The sequence below is a fragment of the Molothrus ater genome, chromosome 7, assembly GCF_012460135.2.
Source record: "Molothrus ater isolate BHLD 08-10-18 breed brown headed cowbird chromosome 7, BPBGC_Mater_1.1, whole genome shotgun sequence".
NCBI classification, from domain to species: domain Eukaryota; kingdom Metazoa; phylum Chordata; class Aves; order Passeriformes; family Icteridae; genus Molothrus; species Molothrus ater.
This window is the reverse complement of record NC_050484.2, coordinates 25,077,735-25,104,989: the sequence shown is the minus strand read 5'-3', so window position 1 is coordinate 25,104,989 and position 27,255 is coordinate 25,077,735. Positions and strand designations below refer to the sequence as shown.

At 38.6% G+C, this 27,255-nt stretch overlaps 1 protein-coding gene across 1 annotated transcript in view; it reads left to right on the top strand.

The window, feature by feature from the left end:
• The window catches only part of CNTNAP5 (contactin associated protein family member 5), a 410,063-nt gene that overhangs the window by 189,517 nt on the left and 193,291 nt on the right, over window positions 1-27,255 (top strand). Inside the window, exons 3-4 of the mRNA XM_036386345.2 lie at window positions 18,494-18,604; window positions 24,795-24,988. Of these exons, the coding sequence (XP_036242238.1) occupies window positions 18,494-18,604; window positions 24,795-24,988 (305 nt within the window). The remainder of the gene's footprint in view (window positions 1-18,493; window positions 18,605-24,794; window positions 24,989-27,255) is intronic.

Genomic DNA, 27,255 nt, shown 5'->3' with positions numbered 1-27,255 from the left:
AAAATAACACAAATCTCAAATGACTTTTCCAGTACTTTATACAAAACAGTCTGTTGTGTTTGGTGTAAGAATAACTATGCAGAGTTGTAGAGCTTGAGTTATTCTGGAGTTTAAACAAGGTAACAGTCCCTTCAATCCTCAGAAATCCATAGATCTAGATACCGAGCTAGATTGCGAAAAGATGCATCAGTAGGAGTTTCTTTCCATACCATGCACAATTAATAGCTAGTTGTGAATAATCCCAAGTATAAATGAATCCTCTGGGATTTTGGTTTGTGTCTTTTTTACTTGGTAATGAAATGAAGCCTGCAGTAAAATGCCTGGATTGAAAAAGTTGGTGACAGTATTTGGTGCATCTAGTTCAGCAAATAAGACTTTCCCTTTGCTGCTGATGAAATCACCTAAAAAATCATGAAGAAATGGCAAACTTTCTTTGAGTGTTATGTGATGGTTCAGTTTTTAGCAATTCTAGCAAAAAATGAAGGCATAATGCAGCGGAGGACTAAAAGATAAAGCAGATGAGCTGTGGCTCGGAGCACGTTGTCATGGAGAGAGGTCTCTCTGCACTGCAGTGCCTCGTTGCAAAGGCACAGCTGGAGGTCCTGGAAGGGCTTTAGGGCAGGGGCTTCTCCATCCCAGGGGCAGCAAAGGTGGGAAACAAAGAACTTTGCAGCAGTGCACTGTGCAAGGGCTTCCACTGCTGCTTTCCAAGGATGGGGGAGAGTATGAACCAGAAGTAGCAGTGGTGGGACTTTGTTCTCTGAGGAGGCTTGGTGTTGTCTCATAAGCTTCCACGGTGAAACCAGCTGTTCCCAGATCCTTTGGGAAGAAGGGAGGAAGGAGCTGTTGGGTAAGACACTGACAGTGTCATCTCTCAGCAGAGAGCATGCTGAGGTGTGGCTGGGCTGCAGAGTGCTTCAGAATAACAGGATGTAAAAGACCTTTGGGTTCCAGTGGTTTGGAGGGACCTGTGCTTTAATGCAAAAAAACAGGTGAAGACAGTTGACTATAAATTTTAATAGTCATCTAGAACAGAAACAACCACTTTCAAGTATAAAAGATAAGAAATAATAAGAATTTAGTAATAGTAAAACATAGTCCTGGAGAACCTTTAAGACCAATTTAAATAATATTGCTTTGTAAGGTTCACAAAAAAAAAAAACAACAAACCCACAACTTTACAACTTGCCATGTTTAAAAATCAAAATTAACTTTTAGAATACCAAGTTTTTCCAGATCTGAACTGAAAATAGGTTCCAGTTTGTAGTTTGTTTTAGCTTCAACAGATGATGAAATGAGAAAAATAACCTTCCCTTACGTAAACATGTAAATAGCAGGTCCATCACATAGCTGTGTGAAAAGAATAGTTCAGACTTCCAGTATGAGGTCTTAAAATGAGAAATAAAGAAAAAAATAATAAAAAAATCAATTAATATATTTGTTTAAATTAAGTTATTCAAGTGAAAATTCCTTCTAGCATATCTGTGGGATTTAATGATGCATTATTCAGGTCTCTTTCCCCAAGAGGAGAATGCAGATATGTATATTGACGTTTGTTCAAACAGGAGTTGGATACTTCTAGTTTACTGCAATACTTTTCTATCTTAGTTGTTGGTTGAAGTTTTTTAAATACCCAGTGTGTTAAATTATAGAGAGATATAGGTATACCTTATTTCACATGCCAAGTTAATATAAAAGTATAACAATATATGAGTTTGTTTAAAATAAGTGTCACTGATACTGCATGTACAAAAAAATTGTGGAATGTATTGAGGAAGAATGGTTAATGGGATTGGAAATGAACTCGTTTTCAAAATAAAACAAGTTCTAAAATTATAAAACTTTTGCTCTTGTGTAAATGGCCTATATTTTTACAGGGTATTTGTTGACCTATGCAATGCCTACTTGGTTAATGGAAAAAACTAAAACCAAAGCTGTTTGCTAGGAGTTTAAGAATAATACAAAATATGAAAGCAGGACTTGGAGACCTAGTCTTGTTCGTGTGATCAAAAGGCACTTTTTCTTAGTAGGGTCTCTGCTATTAAGCAAAGTATTATGATAGTAAAAGTTGCCAGAAATCCATTTCAACTACATAAGGTGTGAAAAGCTTGATTATGAATGAGTAAACACACTCTGGTTGGCATGGAAATACAGAAACTAATTTTGGACCAGTCATATTTTCATGCTGCAGTGGCTTGACTTATTAGCTGTTGCTTTCCCATTAGCTCCAAATCCAACCTTCTCCCGCAGTGCTTCCAAAAATACTAAGTTGTACTTGCAGTAAGAATGCAGTAAAAATGTATCTTGTTTGAACACAGGCGGCTCACCTTCTGATTTCTATCCATAGCCCATTGAAATGTAAGGTTTTCAGATTACATAACTCAGAGGGCTGGAAAGTAAACAGAACTCCCAAAATACTCTAGATTGTTTTTGTATGCCAAGTTTTCTGAAAAGCTGCTTTTCCTCCAACTCTGGCTGTGAGTAGTCCTGATCCGTATGATTTTCATGGAGAAGTTTTTTCTGAGAGCAGACTCAAGTGGCACTGATCTGGCTGGTCCTGTGTAGAATCAGAGGCTTGGGCATATGGAGGATGCAGTGGAATCTGAGATATGAATACATCTGGCCACAACTGTGGCTGTACTTTTCCATTGAGGCTGTAAGGCAGGGTTGGGTACAAGCTTGCAGAGGAAAGCAAGCTTTGATGTCTCTACTAATTGGAAAGAAAATTAAATATTTTGGCTTCATAGTGTACTAAAAGAGAATTTCTCCTTTACAAGAAATATAAATACACTCTCAAGTAGTTATGTCTCAAGAATGCCCATCTGACCACTTGACAGGTGGAACTAATTCAGCTAATCTTTGAGATGCTGTTAAAGCCTACAAAAGATTTTATTTTCAGGGCATAATTACATGTCTGCCTTGTTTTACTGCATTAACAGTGTAAGTCGAGTTTCTAAAGGTTGCCAATGACATAAATTGCTATGAAGCTGAGAGTCTGCAGTGACAGAGAGTATTTTAAAAAAATGCAGTTTCCAAGAAATGAAAGCCTTTGACCATGTGGAAATGTCATGAGTTTATGGATTTCTTAAACTTAAGTGGTTTTGTTTTTTTAAAAAAATTAAATTATTCAAAATATAGAAGTTGTCCCCTAAAGGGTGTGTATCATGCAGTGATGAAGCTTTCCAGATGAAGTTTTATTCTCTTGCACTTCTCAGACCAGCATTGTGAGAACACGCTTTCCTCTAACACTTACTCAATTTGATACCTGGTGGGGAGGCACCAGGCCAGAGGTAGGGGACTTGAAACCAAATAACATGATTCTGTTGAATGACTTGCATATGGCTTAGTGCATCTCTACAAGGTCTTACTGGAGTCAGTAAAGCTATGTGATAGCACAAGTTGGCTGTTGTGATTATTCTTACAGGATTAATGTTGTAGCTCTGCATGCAAAGTGCTTTGCAGCTACCACATGTGCCTTGTGCATACCACTTGGTAAGCAGGTCTAGTGATGGGGAAAGGCAATGCTATTTAATACATTTTCCCCCGGTGAATTTCCTTGATTCTACAATCTGTTAATAAAATTAAAAAGAGTATTTTCGTACTAATTGTCATTAAATCTTTCAAATTTCAGAGAAGGGGCTTGGAGTCTTTAGCAGATGGTTGAAAATGAAATGCACTTTGGGGGAAACATAAGCTCTGCCAAATCTGGACCTTGAACAGAACTAGTCAAATAAACGGAAGTGAGACACAGCAGGGATGGTTTGGAATAGGCTTTATTATGGCCAGAGAGCTTCAGGCTGTGAATGACCTAATCAACCTAAGCTCCAGACATACACCTAAATTAGCTTCTACTCTACCAATCCTCATAGTACTCCATTTTTCTTTACTCAAACACCATCCTAACTGATGTGAGCTCTTTTAACTGCACATGATTGTCCTCTTTTCTACTCTCCTATTGCCTGTATTTTAATTTTCTCCTTTAGTTTTCTCATCCTTTTCCCTGACTCAATTCTGGCAATTTTCATGCATTTGTTGAGTTTCAAATGACTTGTTGTTCTATGAGAACAAGCAAAAAGAGTAATGGGAGCAAAGCTCCTCAGTGTTGAGGGACTATGGAAGGCTGTTCAGTTTCCACTTAACTGAGAGGATTTCTGTGTGACCTTGTCTCCTGCCTCATTTCCATCTCTGCAGCATGGGGACAAAGTGACATGCCCTGCCAGAGGAAGGGAAGCCATGCCTAATGTCATATCAAGCACCATTCCAAAGGGGTCCCTTGCTGCCTGCATTTGCTACCCTGTGTAGTCCCTACTGCTCTTAGGACTGTTGTTTACAGCTGAAATAGCAACCAAGCTTGTTCTTCCTTCTGTTCATTTAACCAGACTTGGCTTGATGTGCTGCGTGCAGCCCACAGCCATTGCCCCGCTCAGGCAGCAGCCGCAGAGCGTGGCCGTGAATGTCACACGGACGTGGCCTTGTTCTGGAGACACTGGTGCAGGCAGGAAACTGAAATGGAATAACACGACTCTGATCATGCTTCTCATGCTTCAGTATTAGCCAGGGCAATGACAAAATGCTATAAACATCCTCCAGTTAATAGGTAAATAAAGGCTGCATAGCATCGTGCTGGTCTCAATGGTTAAAGAATGGTTCAGTGTGATTGAATGGCAACAGCTTGTGTGTCCCTGTGATGTGAACTTGATTAAAAAAATTAGCTTTATTTAAAAAATAATATGCTGTGTATATATATGTTATATACTAGTATATATTATATGTAATAATATACTAAACGTATATCTTTATAAATCTTTCGCAATTCACACTTTTTATTCATAAATCATATAGTCTCATGACCTTTGAATATGGCCTCTGCTTTGTACCAATAGACATGAATTTTCAAAATCTTTTTGTGAAAAGTACCTTTGAGAGTAGGAGAGGCTCTTTAGGGGGTTTGATGTGGGCACATAAATAGTCACTTGAATTTATGAGGCATTATTGCTCTGGAATTAAAGAGAACAGGAATTATCCTAGTGTAGTATGTATTGGTTTCAATCACCTGAGGTGATACTCCTAAATTCTGGTACATTATCATGGTTTTAACATGAATTTAGTGGTTCACACAGAGGTATGCAGGGGATCATGTAATTTCCCTTTGTCATTCTGGTTTCAAGTGACCATAGTTGTAATGATTTACTGGAATTCTAATTCCCTTAACAATTAGTAGGCACACTGGAGCCCACTGGGTTTTATTCAGAGCTCATTGAAGCTAATGGAGGAGAAAAAAATCCCTTTGACCTCATTTGGCATTGGCTCAAGCTCTTTGCAGTTGAAGCTGATGGCTTCATCAAAATCCACTTAACCTTCCAGGGATGAGTGTGTGACAGGGACTGGCCATCAGGTCATTCTGGAGCTTCATGGGTCTGCTGGGAGGGGCTTCTATACTTTTCTTTCATTATTCCCTTTATTTCCAGGTAGGTGAAAGGAGCAATTTCAACAGTAGCAGAGGCCAGTGTGATGTTTTATGTGGTCTGTAATAACATGGTCCAACCTCAGTGCTGTTTGAGTAACCCAGGATTCATACAGTTAATAATAAGTGTAGCAGAGGATATGCCTTAGAATTAGCATTCTGACATGTTTGTTTTCCTTGTTTTTACACTTTGAAACATCCTGAGGTTAAAAAACAAATTACATGTCTCACTCCCACTCCATTATTTAATCATATCCCTGAATCTTTCCTTGTTTTAGATGTGCCTTTCCAATGAACAAACCTACACAGATAAACACCTAAATATAAGCAACTTTTAGCATGTTGGTTTGGAACTAGTTTCTATTTCAATAAAAAAGAAAACAAATAGAAATAATACAGTTGAAAATAAGAAAATGATCAGTCTTCCTTAATTCTTCCTCAAAAATGTGATGAATTCCACAAAATCATCTCGTTAATGCTCTGCATTATCATATAAACACAAATTTATAGATGTCATTATCGTACTAAAGTTTTTCTTGTGTCCTGGAAAAATAATTTATCTGAAGTTCACCTTATTCCATTCAGTTTAGTAAGATGCAGAAGGAAGGTTTTCATAGAGTTTCTCCAAGTTAAAGCCATTAGGACGCCACAAGAACTTTGTTATTCCTGAATACCACATTTTATTGGATGAAAGGATAGACATTGAATCTACAAACTCAAGCTAGTTTCACTGCCCCTAAGAATTAGGGAGGAGCCTTGCTAAAACAAATGTGAGTCTGAGCCTGGTCTTGGGCAAGCTGTGGTAGGGAACCCTGTGTGATCTCCCTCCCAACCTCAGCCACTCTTTGATTCTGAATTTCATGAGTGATGCTCTTCAGTGGCAAGGAAAGCAGTAAGATCTACTTGTTGACTCCTCTGGGGCAAATCCTCTTTCACCTTTTCATTGGGCTGATGTACTGGGTTATGATGCTGCAAATAACTGCTTATGAGATAACCATCCTTTGCATTTCTTGTGTTGGAGGCATTGGCCATGGATCTTCTGAAAGTATATTCCTGTCCCTTTGATTAGTGCTAGCAGCAGGGAAAGCTGTTTCCACCACTGAGGGATATGTTTAAAGCTATGTGTAGGGCTTTGGAATGTGACACCATTAAATGTTAATGTGCATTTTCAAATAAGGAGCCTCAAGGCTAGAGGTAACTCTTTGATCTTTAAAAAGCTTGCCACATAGAAGGGGGAGTTTGAATGTATACTTACATCTGCAAACACTTGCAGGTAATTAGATTTTAGTTTCAGGGCTGCAGGACTTTGCAGAAATTATTTGGATTTCAAAAGGCTCAAAATAAACATCAATTTCTATTTATCTCAAGGGATTGAGAGGGGCATAAAACAAACCTTTAATGGCCTGAGCCACGCTTTATTAATTGCTTTGTTGAAGAGATAAAACCTGTGGGAGTTTGTGTATTAAAATGGGATGTGAACCAACAGAAATCCAAGCAGGATCTGAATTTGATTTAAAGTGAGTAAGAAAATACACAGCTGAGCTTTCTTCCGTTGTTTAAAAGATTATTACCCTAATATATGCAGTGCTTTGTTTTTAAAAAGTGTGTCTGGATTGAGCCATAATTATATGTGAAAGCATTTGAGCTAGTCATTCAGTATTGAAGGAATTGGATCTGTCTAAACAAAATGACGTGCAATTAGGGAGCATGGGGGAGTTGTCTGTTTGCCATATATGAAAATAAAGTTATCAAATTATTACCCAAATTGTTCTACATCTGACAACTGTATCTAGAAAGGCTTCTTATGGTAGCTTTGCAAAGATGGCTCAGGTTTGTATACTGTTTGTGACAGGGGACAGTGAAACATAGGAGTTTGGCTGTTTTGATTTTTTTTCTTTAATTGAGGTGTCTATGTTTTTTTGTTTGCAAAGTTCTGTGCAAGGTGGACTACTGATAGAAAGTGAACATTTTCCTTATTGGATAAAAAATGGCCTCTTTAGACAAAACAAAAGGTAGCTGACTGCTAGAGTTCTGCTGGTGTTCAAACTGATACATTTATCAATACTTTAAATCAAAACTACCATCTTGTTGAATTTCATTGTTTTGGTTTTCTAGTTGCTTGATTTTTCACTGTTTTTAAAGAATTTTCAAGAATTCTGGTTTTGTTTACTCCCATGTGAAAGAAATACTGCACTGCAATCCTTAGTGTATTTTATAGTTGTTATTTATTAATTCTGTTATTAATGTATGTGAACTTGCCTGCAGAACAAGTTCTACATAATCCTCTAGTGGACAGTCCTACTTGTTCTGGGTATGTCCTTTTCCCTTCTTTTTCTCTTACTGTGTATTCACATAGCTTATGAGAGTTTTCTCCTCCACCTTCAGTGTTTTGTGTTAAATCCAGGAGTTACTGTCTGTTTCTGAAAAAATAATGCAGAAAACTGTATGGGTTCAAATTATCATGACAATTAGCAGATATGTTTTGCAGAGGGTTAGGAAATAGCTTCTACTTCAAAGAAAATACAATGACAGAGATGCTGAAGTGGGTTTGAGTTATGGACCAGAATTACAGACATGTAAAGGCTGAGGACTGTGGTCATACAGTGCCAGGAGTCTTGTTCAGAGCATGGGATTAGAGCCTATGATTGCATAAATTTGTAATGAAGACTGTAGCATTGATATAGTCTCAAATAATGATTCTCAAAATAATCACAGGTAGTTAGAAAAGTTTGTGTATAAACTGTTTTGCTTGTTTGCTATCATGTTAAATCTAAGAGATCTCTATGTTTCTTTTCTCCTGTGGCACTAAAAACGCCACTGTGACTGATAAAGAGAGAACACAGTGCCCTGAGAAATGCCTGGAAGAAAATTTTCATCTTTAAACTGACATCAAAGCTGCATTCACCTTGCTTTAGAAGGGGAATTTTGAACTTTTTTCAATCCTGTCTCTTATCTAAACCATTAACTTGCATAGAGGAGTCTTAAAAATTGGTGTTTCGGGGCTAAATAAGACATTTTTGTTGGAGGTTATTGAGACATGAAATGATTACTTATCATCCCTTGAAATGACATTACATTTAAATGCAATGGTACATGGGCACTTACCGCTACCTTCATCTCTGTTAATCCTTGCTCACAGCCTGCAAATTGAACATTCTCTCAGCCTTATGGGATGCACTGAAATTCTCACAGTTATAATTGGTTTTCAGTGTGCCATCCTGCATGTTGCACAATTTGAAGAGACTCTCTTCCAAACTGAAAACATTTAGTGAACCCCTCCAAACAGAACACATTTAGTGAATTCCATGCTGTGTATTCTTTCCCCTTTAATCAGTTTTATCCATGAGTTCACCAAAAATTCAAAGGGAAAATAAAAATTGAATTAGTTTTATCATGATTGATTTGAAAATTCAGGGGACAACCTCTTGGTTATTGATGGCTTTTAAATTGCTCTGCATTGTTAGCTGGGCCATGCCTGTGAAATTCATCAGCATTCCACAATCTGCCTCTGTTGTTTGCTTACAGATAGCAGCTCTAAATTTAGATGTGCACAATATAACCTTACAAGACAAAGTTATAGGCATTAAGTTATGGCAGTCTGAAAGTCTTTGCAAGGTCTGCCTGTATAAATGAGCCCTTTCCCATAGAGGTCCATGGGAACCAGAGCAGAAACATCTTTAGAAAGGCGAAAGCTGCAGCCTGATTGAGTTTCTCACATGATGGATATTGTCCAACCTCATTTCTCTTCTGAAGCAGTGGTTGGGCTAAAAAGAGAGAGAATGGGAATGAGGCATCACACTCATGCAGATACTCCTGGGTCTTCCTCAAAGGTGGGGGTAAACTGTGTGATTTCAAAGAAACTGGGAGTATGTGAACTGTGGTACTGTGCTGGGGAAGAGGACAAGACAAGAACTTACAAAGAGCAGATTCTTCCTTCTTGCACTAATCTGTGAATTAGTGAAAATTGTGTCACTCCCCAAAAGGAAGTCTATCATGGTAGTTGGATTCTTGTTTTTCTTCTCTAAGGTACCCCAGCTACACTGTGCATCTCTACAAAGGCAGCAGAGTCTTCCCTTACAGGTCTGGTCTTAGGTGTCCATGGTCACAGGTGTGATCGTGATAAGCAGTTGGTGTTGGGCTGCTCCACTGAAGTTTGCAGCAGTGCTGCCACAAGCACACTAAATTTTAAGGGTGACTCAAAATGTGAGGAATAGCATAAATGTCCATCTATATGAAAGATTCCTCAGCTTGGAGAGGTGGGAGAAAAGCCTGGAGAAAAGAAGATTCAGGGGAGCCCTCATCACTACCTACAGCTACCTGAAAGGGGGTCTCAGCCAGGTGTGCGTCGGTCTCTCTCCCAGGAAACCAGTAACAAGACAAGAGGAAGCAGCTTCAGGCTGTGCCAGGGGAAGTTCCGGTTCGACATTAGAAAGAGTTTCTTTCCTGACAGGGTGGTTAAGCATTGGAATGTGCTGCCCAAGGAGTGGTGGAGTCACCATCCCTGGAAGTGTTCAAGAAATGACTGGACATGGCACAGCTCTGGCTTAGTTGATGTGGTGATGTTCAGTCAAAGGTTTGACTCAATGCTCTTGGAGGTCTTTTTCAACCTTAATGATTCTGTGATTCTGTTCTGTGATTCTAAGCAGTCAGGACTATGTTTCTGCCTCATTTGGCTGAACATTAAGTGGTAGAAGATATAATGGCTCTACTTAAATAATTGATACAATTATTTTTCCAAATTTTACTATAAAATAGATTTTTTTTTATTAGTGGTGTTAGTTATCTGAAATGGTCATTTTCTTCCACCTGCAAATAAAGCACTTTTGTTTCCCAAACTGGTTTTCATGTTCTAGTCAGGATAACCTATGTGCCGCTTCTTTTGTGCACAAGTTCTTCTTATTTCTCTCCTGCTCGTTTGTTTGGGTTTTTCATCAATAAACCTTATTCTCTCTGAAACAGGTATTTACATTCCATTTAAAAAATTGTATTTGCAAAACTTAGAAAAACTGCTTCACCAATGAATTCCTGAACAATTTTAACACTGAGTAACATCAGCAGAAAATCTGCTGTACCCCCTCTGCATTTTAAATTTCTGTAGGTGACTGTCTACAGAACTCAGCCCAGCTGGCTCTGATCATTCTTGTGTTTTTCTTCTAATAACGATCCTGGCAGCCTTAGGTGCACATACATTAACGTTTTTCCTGCAAATGCAGTGTTGTTTTAATTGTATTGGGGGATCTTCAAGCATATACTATTCTGGTTTTAGAATCCATGGCTTAATGGGTGGTGTCCTGAACTCCTTCAGTGATGGCCTCTGGTGAACAGAGCATGCTTGTAGCAGAGTCTGATGCTTTTGAAGGGCATCAAGTTTCTCTTTTTGTGAGTGCTGCTGAAAATTTTGAAATATTAAAAGACAGTCTTGATCTTTGGTATAAATAAAATTTCAAACTTTGTTTGAAATGCATGAGTAGTAAGTCTCATCCAGGCCAAGGTAAAAAGAGTGCTTGTGATAATGTGATGCTGTGTGGCCGGAGAAAAGGGCCTCCATGTTCTTAGATTTTTTTTTTTTTTCTTTTATAATGTAGTAAAAACTGCCCTGTGCTGACAAAGTCACTTGCCTGTGTTTTTCTGTACAGAAAGGTAATCTCAGGATACATTTCCCTACCATGATGTGAGGGGATTTATACTGTCTCTTCTCTAAAGTGTGTTGAATGTCAAAAGGGCAGACTTCAGGTATAAAAGTCACTTCATCTGTTGTGCCAGCTTTCTAGGTTTATGCTCTCAGGTCAAAGATCAAAGCACTCTTACATTAACAGGATATCAGAAATGTGGAAAGGAGAGGCAAATGGGCACAAGAAGCATTTTATTCTGAGGAGAAAGTAGTAAGAATCTCTGGCAACTGCTGCTACACCTGCTGAGAGTAAATCACAGCTTTGGACAATAATGTGCTTTTGCAGGTTGTTCATAGAAATATAAATGTTGGAAGTCTGAGTCAGCAAATCCTTTTGTTGCAGTCCTTTTTTGTTTTCCATATAGAGCAGTTTCAATAATTTTTGAGTGTCAAAAACTGATTTCTGTGATGGATTTGCTGTTCATTGGCAACAGCCTATTCCTGACAACGAGCCTCTGATGTAATGAAAAGCATGTGGTATAAGATAAAGTGATGGTACCTTCATTTTTTAGCTGCAGACATGACTCACCTAAATGACATGGACTATGACAGAGCTGAAATTGGAGAGCACTTCTTCCTTTAACTTCAGATCATTCTTCTTTAACTTTATTTTGTTAGTAATTGGCTTAGTCTGATGTTCTTTCACCCTCTCAAAACAAGAATTGCTTCTGCATATTAGTTTACTGGAACTGCACTGATGGCTATTTGAAATTCATAGTTTGAGCCCTGTCGCTCTGTTACTCAAATGCAATTCTACTTCATTATTGTGAGTGGGAGTTACATGGAGGACATGCTTGTTTCAGTAAAAAAATAAGACCCAGTATTGAATCAGTTATATGAGAGCCCCTTAGTCATTCAAAATTAGACTTGACCACTTTTTGTGAGACAAGGTTATACGTGCACACTGTATCATAAAAGATACTCTATAAATGCACTGATTGAGTAATACTTTTATGCCTTTACAGGCATATGAAGGAACACTTATGTAATTTACAGTTGCTTAGGAAAAGCTCATGATTAGCTTAACTATTGGCATTTATTTGCAGTATAGCATGAAAAGAAAAAGGAACATTGTGTTGTTAAGTACTTTCTCTAGTGTCTTATATCTTGAAAAATATGCCATGCATTTCAGCTAACAGATGGAGTTCACAGCTGTGCATGTACGTGTAGCCAGTCTCTAGGAAAAAAAAAAAAAAGGAAAAAAGAAGGAATTTCTTTTTACAGAAAAACAGGTTGTTTGGGGTTTATTTTATTTTTCTCGTCATGTTTTCAAGCATCATTTACTTAGGTCGTTAAATTGATAGTAGAACCTAGTTGTACGTGGTAGTTCCTGTGAGAGGCTTTTGGTAGGGACTGTTGATATAGAAATAATCTCCCAATCTCTTCCAAATCTGTAGCCATACTCCATTTTACTGCACTTTTGTGTATGTAATTTTTTTTACTCCTCACAGAATCTCGTCCTTCTCCCATGCACATGTATCTCATTGGACTATAACAGTGAGGTTAATTTCCACAGTAAGTCCAGGCATGTATTTTTTGCCTTTTCAAAGGAGAATTGTACCTACAGAAGGCAGGAGAAAACAGATGAAGTGAAAGGCATCAGTGGTCACTCCTGAGGACTGTTAAGAGGCATGGTACAAAATGCATGGTTTATATCTTTAAAACAAAGTATGCCATTAAGTGGGTAATGCTAAGAGGAATTTTATCTAGCCTATAAATACCAGTGAATCTTTTCAACTTCAAATCCCAGTACAGAGACAATTTACAATTGCAATCAAAATGATGCACACAATTTAACTTCAGTACCATCTGTAAATCTGCTGGTATTTTAATAATGAATAAAATTATATCTTGGCAACAAAAGTCTCACTGAAATAATATACCTTTAATTCCAAGTGAGACCTCTTAAGACTTAGCTACAAGGCCTCTGGTTTACCCTGAAATCTCCTTCATATTTATTAAAAAAATTGACATATCTATATTTAAATAGATATCAGTATGCTAAAGGCCTGTGATTCTGTGAAGCTTTTGTTAAACTCCTTTGAAATTTGGGGGTTGTGGTTCAAGCAGGGGTTTGCACAGCTGCCCACAAGCACTCCTGCCCTGACTGCACCTATTGCATCTGCTTCAGCAGAGATGTAGGAGCAAGGTCTACTGCAGGAGCTGTTTGGTGATGTGCCCCGGGTTCTTGAAGTAGAGCACCTACAGGAGGCCCTTCCCTTAAAATGCTTTTATTACCATGTGGTAGAGCAGGAGGCATGACAGTTACCCTCTTCTGAATTTGTCTTTTTGCCTCCATCATGGCACCTAACCACACCATTCTCTGGGTTGTAATTCTCTCCTTTTTCGTCTTCAATTTCTGTATTTTGCAGAGAGGAGGCAATTTTGGCTCTGTTAATAGTTTGCACGCTTTGTCCTGTCCCCCACCCTTCCCTCAGTTTCATTATTGGATGACACCAGTCCCATGTTCCTACTCTGAGTGCTGCTTTCATGGTATTTATAATTATTTTGGGATGCTTGTGGTTGCTAATAGAGTAGCTGCAGCATAGATCTGAGTCTTACTGTGGCTTGTCAGATACTTTGCATTGATAGTGATATGAGATTGCTAGTGTAAGTACCAGTGTAAGTAATTACTTATTATAATGATAGAGATTTTGACAAACAATGTATTAGCACACTAAAAAAAAAACCCTGGCAAGCTTTGCAGTAAAGGATTTTCTGCATGTTTGTCCTGGTGAAGGTACTGCAGTAATAAAAGCAGTTAGAGGCTGATGTTTGGAAAATCTGTGGAGCCCAGTGACTGGAGATATTTGACTGATGGTGTCCTTTTTATCAAAGCTTTTGTTCAGGAAATGTTAGTGACCTTTCTGGATGGCCTTCACAAGTGGAAATCAATGTGTTTTGCCCCACTGGCTCTTCAGGTGAACCAGGGAAACTGGAGCAGGACAGGTTTGTTAACGCTTCTCAATTTGGGCCTGCAATGACCCTGCCTGTTCAGGGATTGATCCTCTTCAGAGGACCTGCTCTAAGAAGCAATGGTGTGACCGTGATGAGTTCCTGGGGTTTGTGATTTTCTAAATGTCTTTGGTGCCCACTAATCAGAAGTTTTCCAAATTTGTACCACCTGCTGCTGCTGCTGCTGCTGCTGAAGGCTGTCTCAGCCTTGAAGAAGGTTATAAACTGGATCGTGCCAAGCCTACCAACGCCAGCGTGAAATGTGTCCTGGAAGAACTAGTAAAGTTAGTCTGAATCTGATTTCTGTGCAAAGCCTGTTTTGATAATATGTTAACTGTATTTGAGAAACCTGCCATTCTTCAGGAGCATTTGAAATACTGTCTCTCTAGGCCTTGGATACATATTTTTCAGTTATTTTTTTCATACATGTCACAGATGTTGAAGGCCTTCACAATGTACAAAGTTTAATCAGGTATTTGGACAAAAGGCCTTCTCTGAAATTCCAATTTATGTACTATTACCTAAAGTTGGTATTATCTGACATGTTTCAAAGAAGCCTAAGAGTTAGTATCTAAATGTCACTTGAATGATTTTGAACTGATAACATTTATATTTGTAGGATTGTTCAAAGCATTCTGTAAAAAAATAAAATACATGGGCAAAGAGGGAGAAGATATTTCCTTGTTTTTATTTGGAGGGTAATTAAAGCTACAAGAAAAGAATCAAAACTAATCAATAAAACAACTTCATAGTATGAAAATAAAAAAGATAATAGATTAATTTCTCCTTTTTTTTTGTTAATTTTATATTTTTTTCTAAAAATCTTTAGTGAATAAAACCCAGAAAATTCAGGTTGATATATGTAACTCTTTTTCTTAATTCCAGAAGCAAGATTGCTTATGAAAGTTCTAGTAACACTCATAACACTGGAAATGCTGCCAGTAACTATTTGTTTTTCAGAAGTTGGCATGTTCAAGGTCAGCACCCTTTTCTCAAATGCAAATCAACATCTGTATTGTTGTGTGGTTTGCATAAAACAGTTGGCTTATAGGTACAATTAGACCCTCTTTTTCATGATTTCTTGGCTAATTATCTTGTCAAGGAAAACATAGGAGAAAACAACTGAACAACTGGCTAGTAAATGCACTTTTGTGAGTGTCCAGATGTTTTAAATGGTTCTGCAGTGTAGAATTATTCATTGTTAAAACCAATGTTTTTAATAGGCGTATAATGCAGTTAACTCCAAGAAGCAAAGTTTCTGTTCTGACAGGCAATCTTCCAAAGCAAATGGATTAATAGATCAGGAACTATAGGTAAGGAGCTGTAAATGTGGGAGCACCTGAAATAATGGTTTTTTTCCCTGCCACATCAAGGTGGGGTTATGAAGCCTCTTGAAATGTGTGTGTTGGGATTGTATGGGGGGAAACAGGATACGCTAGTTTTGCTTTAGGTTTTACCATGGGTCTTCTCTGATCTTGCATAAGCACAACATTTTTCATCTCTCTCTTGTCTGCATCCGTCACAAAAAGAAACATGATAATAACCTTCTTTCTTGGAGAGTTTTTTAATCTTGAGAAGTGTGTCTTTGGTGGTTAGTTTGTTTGCTTTTCAGTATTGCCTTCTCATGGAACCAGGGCCAATGGAATGCCCTTGCTGTACATGCACATCCCACCTTTTTGAACTCTGTACCCTATTTCAGCTAAGTTTTACAAAGAAATATCAGTCTCAAATGTGTACATGTTGGGTCTCTGACAAGAGATGTATCAGAGCTGTTCTGCAAATGATCTGGATTGTTGTGCATGTACAACTTGACTGGTGCACCCCTCAAAGCACTTTGCTGTACTCTGGAATTTCATTTGGCGTGTAGAAACTGTGCCATATTCTGCATTGAAGGTGTGTGCATGTAGAGCTCTTGGTTCAGTGCAAAGTTAGTTTTGACTGAGTGAAGGGCAGAAGAGTGACCTTGCATCTTTTCAGAGTATCCATTCAAAAATAATCTTCACTTGGAGGAAATTTCTGCATGTACTCTTGAGTCATCATTACTCTATAGTCGTGTACGCTATAATCAATCGTGACTCTCTTATCTCTTGAAAGTTGGGCTGTATTAGTCCTGGTGCTCTCAGAACTATCATCAATTTTTTAATGCTATCCTAAATCCTGAAGCCTTAAACTTATATGTTTTTTATAGTTAGATATTAATTCAGGGAAGGTTTCCTAGCTGTATTTTAGCTGTTTGTTCTTTCTCTTTTTTTTTTTTTCATTTATTTTTTAGAACAAAGCAAAATAAGGATCCCGGAATTTAGTGTGGAAATGATGTTGCAGTTCTGTAGCAGTAGATATACAGATGAACATGCATTGGGACAGAAACAGAGGATATGGAAATTTAGATGAAGCATCTCCTAATTACAGGAGCTAATTGTCACCTCTCAGCCTGGAGCCTCTAGAGGTCCCAGGGAAAACCTTAAAGGTGTTGCTCTGAAATGGTTTCCTCTTGCTGTGATGCTGAGATACTTGGTGTCCCATAGGTATCCAGTCCTACCTTTGGGGAGCAGTGGTGGACAAATGGAATCACAGGCTGATTGATGTGCTGGGTTCTCTTGTGGCCCAGGAGCAACCACAGGGAGCTGAAGAGAGCCAGCAATCTACACAGTGTTTAAAGTGAAATCTCTGCATTTGGTTATTTCCAGCCTCATGTTTTAAGTGTTGCTGAATAGTCCTGTAGATCTGTCCACCAGGATTTTAGACTTTCTTTTGAGAGGTTCCCAACCCCTCTGCTGGTTTTATAGAATGAAGAAGTCTGGATGAATTCAGTGTCCTCATGAACTCACCATTTCCAATCTTTATTTAAATCTCTGTTCAGGTCATGAGTGACAGTGAATTTAAGACCCTCAATTTGCAGGTGTTTTGTTTGGGATTTTTTAAGTCTGAATAGAACAGTTATGGCCTGATCTCATGGTGTACCAGGAGACCTCAAGCCCTACACTCTTTGAGATTCGAAGGGTGTAAGTCATAGGGAATCTGCTCAGGACCACGATACTTGTTTTGTTAGCTAATTATCCTCGTGGCTACAACATCAGTGCAGACTTGTCCCTAACTTATCTATCTTGCAGATCTTGCTAGGCCTTTTTGCTCTTGGGAATCAAAGAGATAGAAGGGTTTTTGGATAGAAGTTTGGTTTTTGAGATCCATCATTCAATGCACTGATATAAATTATATTGATTGCACTTATTTTCCTTCATATAGAGCTGGATTTTGATTGCAAAAGTATCTGGGTTGTTCTAGAGAGTCATTGTAGAAAGGGATGAGAAATATTTTAATGTAATCTGTCTCAATATGAAAAAGTATTACTCAGGTTTAGAATAATCTAAATTCATTTTCATAACTATCAAGCAAGTTTTGCTTTTATTGTCTTTTGTAGCCTTTCCTTCTCCCCCTCCTCCCAATCCTTGTAAACTGCATATTTACTCTCTGAGTGCAAGAACGCTGTGGTGGCCTGAGATCCTGGTGACCTGCAGGCCTTTTCCAGTAATTAGGTCCATGTTTGCTCCATGGGAGATTCAATTAAAAATGAGAGGGTTTTTTTATTACTATTATTCCCTACTGAAACCCCACATTATGTTCTTGAGTGTTTATGTGACAGCATTGTAATGAGAAAATTTACTTTATTTAATTCTGTCCCTGTTCAAACATTATGGGCTCAAAAATTCCATTTGAGTATTAGCATAGCCCATCTGTCCTCAGAAGCAGTTGTGAAAGAAAGAGGGGAGAAACGTAGAGGCTGCTCACATGGGTGAACAAAACTAATTTGGCCCAGCATGTTTGTGTGGGCTTGGGGAAGAAATGATGGAGGTATTCAGGTTTTGAGATTTTAGTGCACCCTGAGACACCTGTGAAGCATGGGATACACTTTTACATGTTGCAAAAGCCCCCGCAGGCATGTTCCTGTGTGTCACTTCCACACAGAAATAGGAAGTTGTAATTCCTACGTTACATACCTGTTCTGTGGAAAAACTATACTGGACACACAGCACCCGGGGTGTTCTCTAAGGGCTGCCAGGGCATTACTGCACTCTTCCAGTGCCTTTTGCAACAAGAGTCAATGCCCTCTTTTAACTGCAGGGTAGACAATCAAATCTCATTCACTGAAAGCACAGCATTTTCCAGTTTTTCAAGCCTTCGATGACTTAAAAGCAGCTCCCATGTGGTTGTTGTCCCACCAGACTGGGACATTCTGGAGGGTTAATTTCAGTTCTCACATGTGAATTCAAGCACAAGTGTGCTGCTGTGTGTCCACTCTCTGTTTACTAAGTAGAAAAAACACCACCTGGAGATAGCACAAGTAGGCATATGTGTTGCTCATATGATGACCTCTGTACGTTTTGTTTTTTTGTTTTTCTTTTCAGATAATTGTGATGATGCATTGGTATCTCCCTTACCTTCAGCTGCCCTTACCAGTTCCTCTGAGCTCTTCAGTACTCACAGTCCCAGCTTTGCAAAACTCAACAGACGAGATGGTAAGGTTGAAATATGAAATGCCTAAACTATTTGTTTTAATCACTTTTACAAAGAATATCTTTCTATGCTGTTTGTATGCAGTGCATTCAGAGCCAAGCTGAATAGAGCTGTTTATTTATGCTCCTGAGAGTGTGCTATGTAGGAGCTATTTCCTCCTTTATTATAGAAAGCTTCTATTAATTGTAAAGAACTCCACTTCTCTTGTAGAGATATCAAGGAATATTTTTGCTTTGGGTGAGTTCCCATATTTTAAGAGTTTAAAGGTTGCTAGGTTTGAGACCCTATTCTAAAATGTGTTGAAGACAATAGCAACGAGGTATAAAATTCAAGTGGAATTCAATGATTACACAACCCTGCAGAAATATTGAATGTGAAAAACAACTTTTCTGACATTTGCCGTCAAGAATGTTTGAGGTCCAGGTAATGAGTTCACACACCAGGTGGAACTGGGAATATGAAGCATAGTACCAGAAAGGAGAAGCTGGCAGTATTTAGGGCATCATTTGACATCCTGTTGTAAATTCAGGTTGTCAGCTCTCATCTTCCAAGGTAGAGCTTCTAAAAGTGGAAAGCCCTGTATTATCATATTACATATGAATTTCATTTTAGGAAACACTAGAAAGAACACTACTACAAAAAAGGTTTTAATTGAAAATAAATCAGAATTTTCATTCTTAAACATCCCTGAAGTGTGTTTTAATTAAACACCATTTGATAAATCTATAGAAAGACAGTAAAGGGCTCTCTCTTATATGCTTTGCACCAATGATAAGGAGTTGCTTGGCCGTTAAAGAAGTGTCAGGAGCATGGGACTGCTGTTATCAGAATGTTGCCAGGCCCAGCAGTCAGATGATAAGCAGTACAGCAAGCAGCAAAAGCAAAAAGTAGCTACTAATGAGCAGTAGACTCTAATAAGCAGTAAGGGAAGCAAGCCTCATGGCAAACACAGAAGCTGCTGATTAATAGCTAACCAGCAGTAACAGCTGTAAATGCATTCTAGTACATTCCAATCAAATCTGCAATTATCTTGAACCCTATGAGGGCCATGTTGGGCACATGTCCTGGACAAACCCCAGCAACTCAGCCCTGCCCAGCCACTCGCTGCCCCTGGTGGGATGGGGCAGAGAATCACAAGAGTAAAAGTGAAGCCATCACTCTGAACATCCCTTTTCCTCCTCCTGCATCCCCCAGCTGTAAGTGATGCATGATGTCCTATGGAATGGGATCTCCCTGTGGTCAGTTGGGGTCAGCTGTCCTTGTTGTGTTCAATCCCAAATTTTGCTTACCCCACTCTCCTCACTAGTGATGGTCTGTGAGGAGCAAAAAAGGCCTTGGCCTGTGTGTAAACGATTCTCTGCAAAAACAGAAACATCTCTGAATTATCAACACTGTTTCCAGCACAATTAGCCCTGTACAGATCCTGTGAAGAGAACTAAGTCTACTCTTACCAGAGCAGTGCCTAAGCTTGGGTTGGAGGATCAAGCAGTGGGAGATGGTGGCTGTAGAAACTTTCTTGGACTGATACTTGAATGCAAATAGGAGATATCTTTACAGGAAATAATATTTCTTAACAAGGACTGGTCTTTGGCTTTCTGATAGTGTTGAATATTTTGATGAATTGGCTTAGCTTTGCTTGTAATTGATAAGACAGTGCTGCAAGGAACAGAGCCTCTGAGTAGAAAGCCAGATGAATATATTTATAAATATAAACGTGAATGCAACAAGTGAAGATGAATTTATAAAGCACAACCCAGTCCTTTATTGACAGAAAGTTCTAATTCATCAAGCTTATTCAGTAATAGATAACAATAAGTAAAAGGCTGTTTAAAAAAAAAAGGCCTGCAGTAGTGGAATATGCCATTTAGAAAAACAAACACACAAAGTACCCATGAGTAAAGCTTTGTGTGAACAGCTGAAAATACTTAATTAAGATGGTGATAAATCTGTACTGGTAATGCTAAAGAGCTAGTATAATTCTGATAAATAAGATTCTGAGGTATGAAATATATTATTTTCCCACAAGAGGGATTTATCAGCTTCTTTGTATACAGTAAATAAATAATGAAAAATAATAAGAAAATTGCTACAGTATGACTGTATCACCTACGATTTTTCAGTTCCTATTAGCTCTCAGCCTGAGTAGTCAGTATATGCAATTATGTATGAGAAAATAAAGCATATATAGTATAGAAAAGAATTTATTTTATGGCCAGAAAGTGTTTGTTCTGGGCATTAAAGTAAAATTCTGCAGCAGGGAAGCACTTAGTTGCAGTGGGAAGTCCAGGAGTTTTTAGTAATATATACTGTATATAAAGCCATTTGAGCTCTTTGTAAGGCAGGTAGAGTGGAAATAATAATTCCCTTTGCTTTGTAATAATCAACTACAAATAAGTATGGGCATCCTGAGCAGCCCTGGGGAACATCAAAAAGCATTGACTGTGTAACACTGGGCTTAAATGCAATTTTTGAAACAACTATGGCAAAATGTACAAACAGTCTGAAAAAGAAACAAAAGTATTTGATCATATTTCTTGGAGTCATATGGGTCTCCAACTGAGAAACCATCAGATCCTTGCTCTCCACATTTTTCTAACATTATGATTTGTTGCCATGGAGAATATGAACAATATGTCAGATTCCTGTGGTATTGTTTCTCTGCTGGGGTATTTTCCCCATACCATACCATGTTGAATGCCTCCTTTGAAATGATCCCCAGAAGATGTGAAATGTGTGAGCTGTGAGGAATGATGGTGTAGCACAATATGCAGAATCCTGTTAATGCCAGTGGGAACTGGTGTGCATAAAGGGGAAATATTGAGATTCCTGTCTCTCTCGTTTTCAATGTAACATCTTAACACACCTAAAACATGTGTGCAGATCTGATGGGCATAATCAAAGCCAAATTTTTGTCTGGTTTGTGTTTATGCCACAATTAAAAAAATTGTCCTCTTCAATATGTTTGTGCCCAATTTCAGGAAAAAGACGTTGGGTTATGCTTGAATCTGTTCAGAGGACTTGATGTCCTGTAAGTTGTGTCTTCAGTAGCCTGTGTTGTTGTCCATTAGAGCCTTCTTGTCCTTTGTCTTGGGCCTGTGCTGGCAAACAGTCCACAGGGCAAGCATCAAGGTGGGTAGAGGAGCAAAGGGCTCTAAATAGTTGCTCTGCTTTGGTTGTGCTTTTTTGGTACTTACTAAAAAAAGTACAGGATGGGTTGTTGTCACACGATTGGGAACGATGTGCATAAAAGAAGTGTGCAGACACAGACTGTGCTGGAAAAAGTGCCAGTATCCCTTGTGCCACCTGCTCTGTATGACAGAGTAAATGTGGAGGAAAAAGAACATTTATTGATTTTTGGCACTCACAGCAGTATTTGGTGAGGATTTGGGATAACCACAGAAGCAAGCAGAAGCTACATGTTTGCTTTATTAGCAGAATTGAGAGAGGCCCAGTGGGAAAAGCTTCAGTTCTGCCCTCAGTCATGCAGCCAATGCAGCTTTGCTGTTGCTGGGATTTTAGCTGCCATTCTTACCAGCAGCATAATTACTGTCCACCTGTGGAAATGGTAATGGTGGAGGGTTTGGGAGAGGGGAAACACAGTGGGCTTGCTTCTCCACAGGAAAAAAAAATGTATGAAGCAGCTGCTGTTCTGTGAAGGCATGGCCTGTAACTGATCTTTCTTGGAGGACCAGCTTTGGAGAGGTGATGCTACGAGCAGGTGGCAGTGCTATGTCTGCAGTGCTTGCATCTAAAGAGTGACATTCCCAGCAGATAAATGTGCTTGTCATGTAAAGAGAGATGCAGTTCAGAGATACCATGCAATCTATGATTTTAGGGCTCAAGCTCAGCACAGATCTCCCAAATTTCTGTTCAGTGTGTATCATTTGTTTGACTTCGAAATTAGAAGCCTGTGGTGTTGTGCTCAAGCTGGAAAATAGCAGTGCACAGTAAAGCCAAACACTTTTGTTGAAAGCATATCACATTCCTGCCACTTCTAGCAGCAGAAGGGAGAAAGCATAAAGTAGATATTTAGTTATGATGTTTGACATACTGCTGGGAAGCATCTGTGCTAACAGGCTTGGCTTAAGAATTTTTGTATAAACTAGAACATAGAAAGCAAAGTTTTTGTGTTTTTAATGGAAAACTCACCAAATATTTTTGTTATATGTTATTTTCTTTCATCTAGTTGTCATTCTCTATGTTGAATGAAGGAAAGATGAAAATGCCAACTTTCTTTTAATATCTGCTGAAAACATCTAGAGTAGGCTCTTTTGAGTCATGAATGGAACAACTTTGCCAGAACTTCTGAAGCAGATTTTTATATCAGTTCCTGGAATAAAACTGGGAAAAAAAAAAAAAAGGCAGCAACTACTGTGTTCAGTCTATTTTAGATACTGGATATTACAATCCAAAGGAAGCTTGCCCTTGGTTCCTGTCTGCAATAGTCACAATTGTGTGCAGGAGAAATCTGTAGTTTGTACCTTAAAGGTAGACAACAAACTTTCTATATGGCACTTAAAAAATCAAAATAGAAATTGATGGTGTGGGAATTAAGCTTGTTAGGACTTTTAAGAGGAAGTATTATATAAGCTATATATAGGTATGGAGTTAGCTATAAAGTAGTCGAAGAAGAAATCAGTGATGAAATTCCTAGTATTCTCATTAAGTGTTTCATGGTGTACTCATAGGACACAGTATTCTATTTAAGGCAGGTAAAATAATCAGTGATGATGAAGACTTCTGTTGTGATTGAAGAGGGTAAATCATGGCACTAAGAAGCAGTATATGTTGGTTTGGTTGCAAACTTTTCCCTGGAGACTTCTTGTAGAAGAATGGAGGCTGAGTCATCCAGGGGAGCAGGAACAATACAGGTAAGGAATAGATATGGTTCTGTTTCAGGAGTTCAGATAAATCCTGTATTAATAGTCAATAATGACAGTTCTAACACCTACTCTAAGACAAAGGGATTTCAGTTGTGGGTTGGAAAGTACAATACCATCCAGGAAAAAAAATGTTTGTAGAAGTGCAGAGTTATTGAAATTGAGTTCATTGACAGAAACCACATTTATTAATCTTTCAACTCTATTCACTTCAATAAACTTTTCATGCAGCAACTTTGAGGCAGATATGTTCAGTTTTATTCCCAGTGTGATTGTATTCACTGTAGTCATACTGGAGTGCTTTTCCATACTTCATTAATAATGACAAAACAAAAAAGTGTTGGGTGGCAGAAGCAGTGGCAGTCTCAAAATTTGCTGTCTTGGCTACTTGGTTGATGGCTTGTGTTCTTCATAGCTGCATTGGTTGCTTATTGGTGAGGCTGAATGGAACACCGGGTGTATGCAGAGAATAAATGTGTGCAAGAAGAAACAAGTTAAAGGAAAATAAACATAGCCTGTAATTTTAGGATGTAAAAGAAAGCAGGAGACTATAAAATAATATTTTCCAGTCTGGAATGGTTTTCTTTTTAATCATAATATTCCATTTATTGTAGTGAGCAAAGTGGTAAAATGCAAGCAGTGGTTGCAGTTCTGTTTCATTGGCTTGGTGTTACCACAAGCCTGTTTAACCAATGAAGGAATTCAAGGGATAGTGCAAATCATTACTTTTAAAGGACAAGTGTGAATTAGAAGCTCATGTCAGAGACAGCCTGCTTTCCAGTGTGAAGGCAGTCCTTTTAGTTGTTCAATCAAATAGTTTCTAGCTTTACAACAAATTATCTGAAATGCATTTATAAGCTGTAATTAAACAATTTTTTTCAAATACTTAATAGGGCTCAAATAAAAATAACTAACACTTTGCATTTCTTTCAGAACTCAGCAAAAAGGAAAATATCAAAGCAAACTGCAAGTTACAAATTCACATTCCAGAACTGCAAGGAGGGAATAGATACGATATTTCAGAGGGTTTTTTTTGTGTGCCAACCTCACTGATGTTTGTACAGCTGAAAAATAATAAATTTCTTAATGTCTTAGAAATTCAAAGTTCCTTATGAGCTTTAGGTTAATGGAGATAACCTGATGGAAGCATGCCTCATGTAATGTATTTCCTAATACTAAAATATTAAAAAACAGCCGCATGCTCAAGTAGACTCCTCTCTGACGACCTGAAATAATTTAACGGTTCTTTATCAAGCATAATTTTTTTTTGTGCTGTCATTATCATCTAAATTCTCCTCATCCAATCTTTCAGGAGCTGGTGGCTGGTCCCCGCTGCAGTCCAATGAGCAGCAGTGGCTGCAGGTGGATCTGGGAGACAGAGTGGAGATTGTGGCGGTGGCCACGCAGGGCAGGTACGGCAGCTCGGACTGGGTGACCGCCTACGCGCTCATGTTCAGCGACACCGGCCGCAACTGGAAGCAGTACAGACAGGACGACGCCGTCTGGGTAGGTCTGAACTGACAGTGCCTTTGGCCCCAGAGCTTTCTGGTTCAGGCTCATTTGGGTGTTTGGAGAAGCAGCTCTGGTTTCACATCCGAGGAGTGCTGCAGTGGTGAGAGCAGACCTGAGCGACTCCACGGGGTGTTTGATCTAAATGGGTCATGTCACCGACTGTCTGTGTAATACAAGTTTAGGCCCTCAGGAGTACATTGCTTTTCAGACTATGAGGATGATCAGGGCACTTAAAATGACCTGTGTGCTTTTGTGCCTGGTTGGCTCTGATTCAGGCACACCAAGGTAAATGGGGCTAATCACCTCCGTGCTTTCTCCAGGAAAGATGAAAATTAATTCAATGCCTTATACGTGTTTGGCCAGAACAAGAGAGATCATGCTGAGGAAGATGGGTGGTAAATTGCTCCTCAGCTGGAGAAGGCTGGAGATGCAGCATGGGTTGTGGGATGATTTAGGAGACACACTAAAAGTGATCAAGGCTTTTTCTAGTACTTTAATGCAGACTTTACCATTGCTGTGTCACAGGTTCAGTGTGTGGCTGTGCCAGGTGTTGTTGGTAGGAGGGCTTGGGGGCAGCAGTGGCACCACAGGTGTGGATGGAAAAGTTTACAAGCTTTTTTTGTTTTTGTACAGAAAATGTCAATTGCTAGTGAATGGGGAAAAATGGTGGGATTCTCCCCATGCTATGTGGTGTAATTCTGTGCATCAATAGCCCTGGTAGCATGAAAATATGTGGTGTTAAAAGAAACAGATTCTTCATGAAAATAAAGGGGAGTGTGTTACGGGTAACCACGTACACTTATGTTTTGTCTTTGGTTGATAATATGCTTAAAGGCTGTGTCACAAAAGCAGATTTTGCTTCCAGAACATAATGACTGTGAGTGGTGGGAGCTGGGGTACAGCAGGAAGAGGGGAGAAGGGCTGCTTAATTTTTCCCCAAGTGTGTGGTGGCAGTGGAGATGCATATACAGGGAGGTGAACTTCTGTGCATCTAAAATCTGTTGTATCATCACTTTGCTTTATCATGGCTTGATTCAGGGAAAGCTAATGAAATCCTTCTTCCCTTAGAACAGCAACTTTGGTCCTAACATGGTCATAAAAGTTGTCAAGTGCTTCACCTGTCACTTAAAATGTCATGTTAGACTGTCTTTGCTCTGATACTTACATATACGTATAAAAATATATAAAATATGTATATGTATTATATATATGTGCGTGTATATATAGGTATATACTGTATTTATATATATTTTATATCTATATATTTAAAAGCAGTGGAATTTGGACTTATTATAGCGTTCATTTAATCTGTCTCTTGACTTCCACCCCTGGGAATCTGAAATACTGAGAAATTTTTACATACTTGGTGTCAGTTAAGTGTTTCTTTCCCTGAAAATATTATGTGGCTTGTTAAAATTTTGTATTAGGACAAATTAATTTTTTTTACTACATGTCAAACTTTGCAGTCCTTTTCTTTCTGGAAACACCTTTTCTTTTCTAAATTTTTCTTCTTAAAGGGAAACTTGAAAAGACAACAAATAGAATTTACCACAACAGATCTTAACGCCCTAGGGATTCAATTTATGAGTTTCTTACCTGGCACCTAATATTGCACATGAGAATAAGAACAAGCCTAGCAGGCATTTAACAGTGAATTAGGATTTATGAGCGACTTGGGCTCTCTTGTTTTACTAGAGTGATCAGGCACGAAGTTGATTCAGGGCAGAAACTGACGCAACTTCCAAAGCCTCCACAGACCTGAATCCTTATTTTCTGGAGAGATAATTTTTGTACGTGTTTCTAATGGAAACCGCCATAGACTACAGAGCATAAAATTCTATATAATTGAGGAAAAATGAAATAGACTTTGGGTGTGGAAAAGGAAACAAAGGATTTGGATAATTTTCCCATTACCTTAGGTTTTAGGAGTCACACTGACCAAGTGAGCCAGTAATGTAATTCCAGTCCAGAAGAACCATTTGCTCTGTGTTCCCAGAGGGCTTGAAGGGTTTGTTAGGATGCTTCACCAAACTTTCCTGGAGGAAATATCTGATAATGTAAATCCAAAGTGGGCTCATTTGACATTTCATTAGACACTTTAGTCCACCTGAACTGGCAAGTCTCATTAGCACTTAGGAGCTTGTATGCCTACCCATGGAATTAATGAAGATCAAGAATTCCTTCTGTACAATTTTTATTCTAACTAAAGAAAAAGTTGAATTTTTTTCCTGGCACTTTTGGATTTTCTTCACTGAATTAAA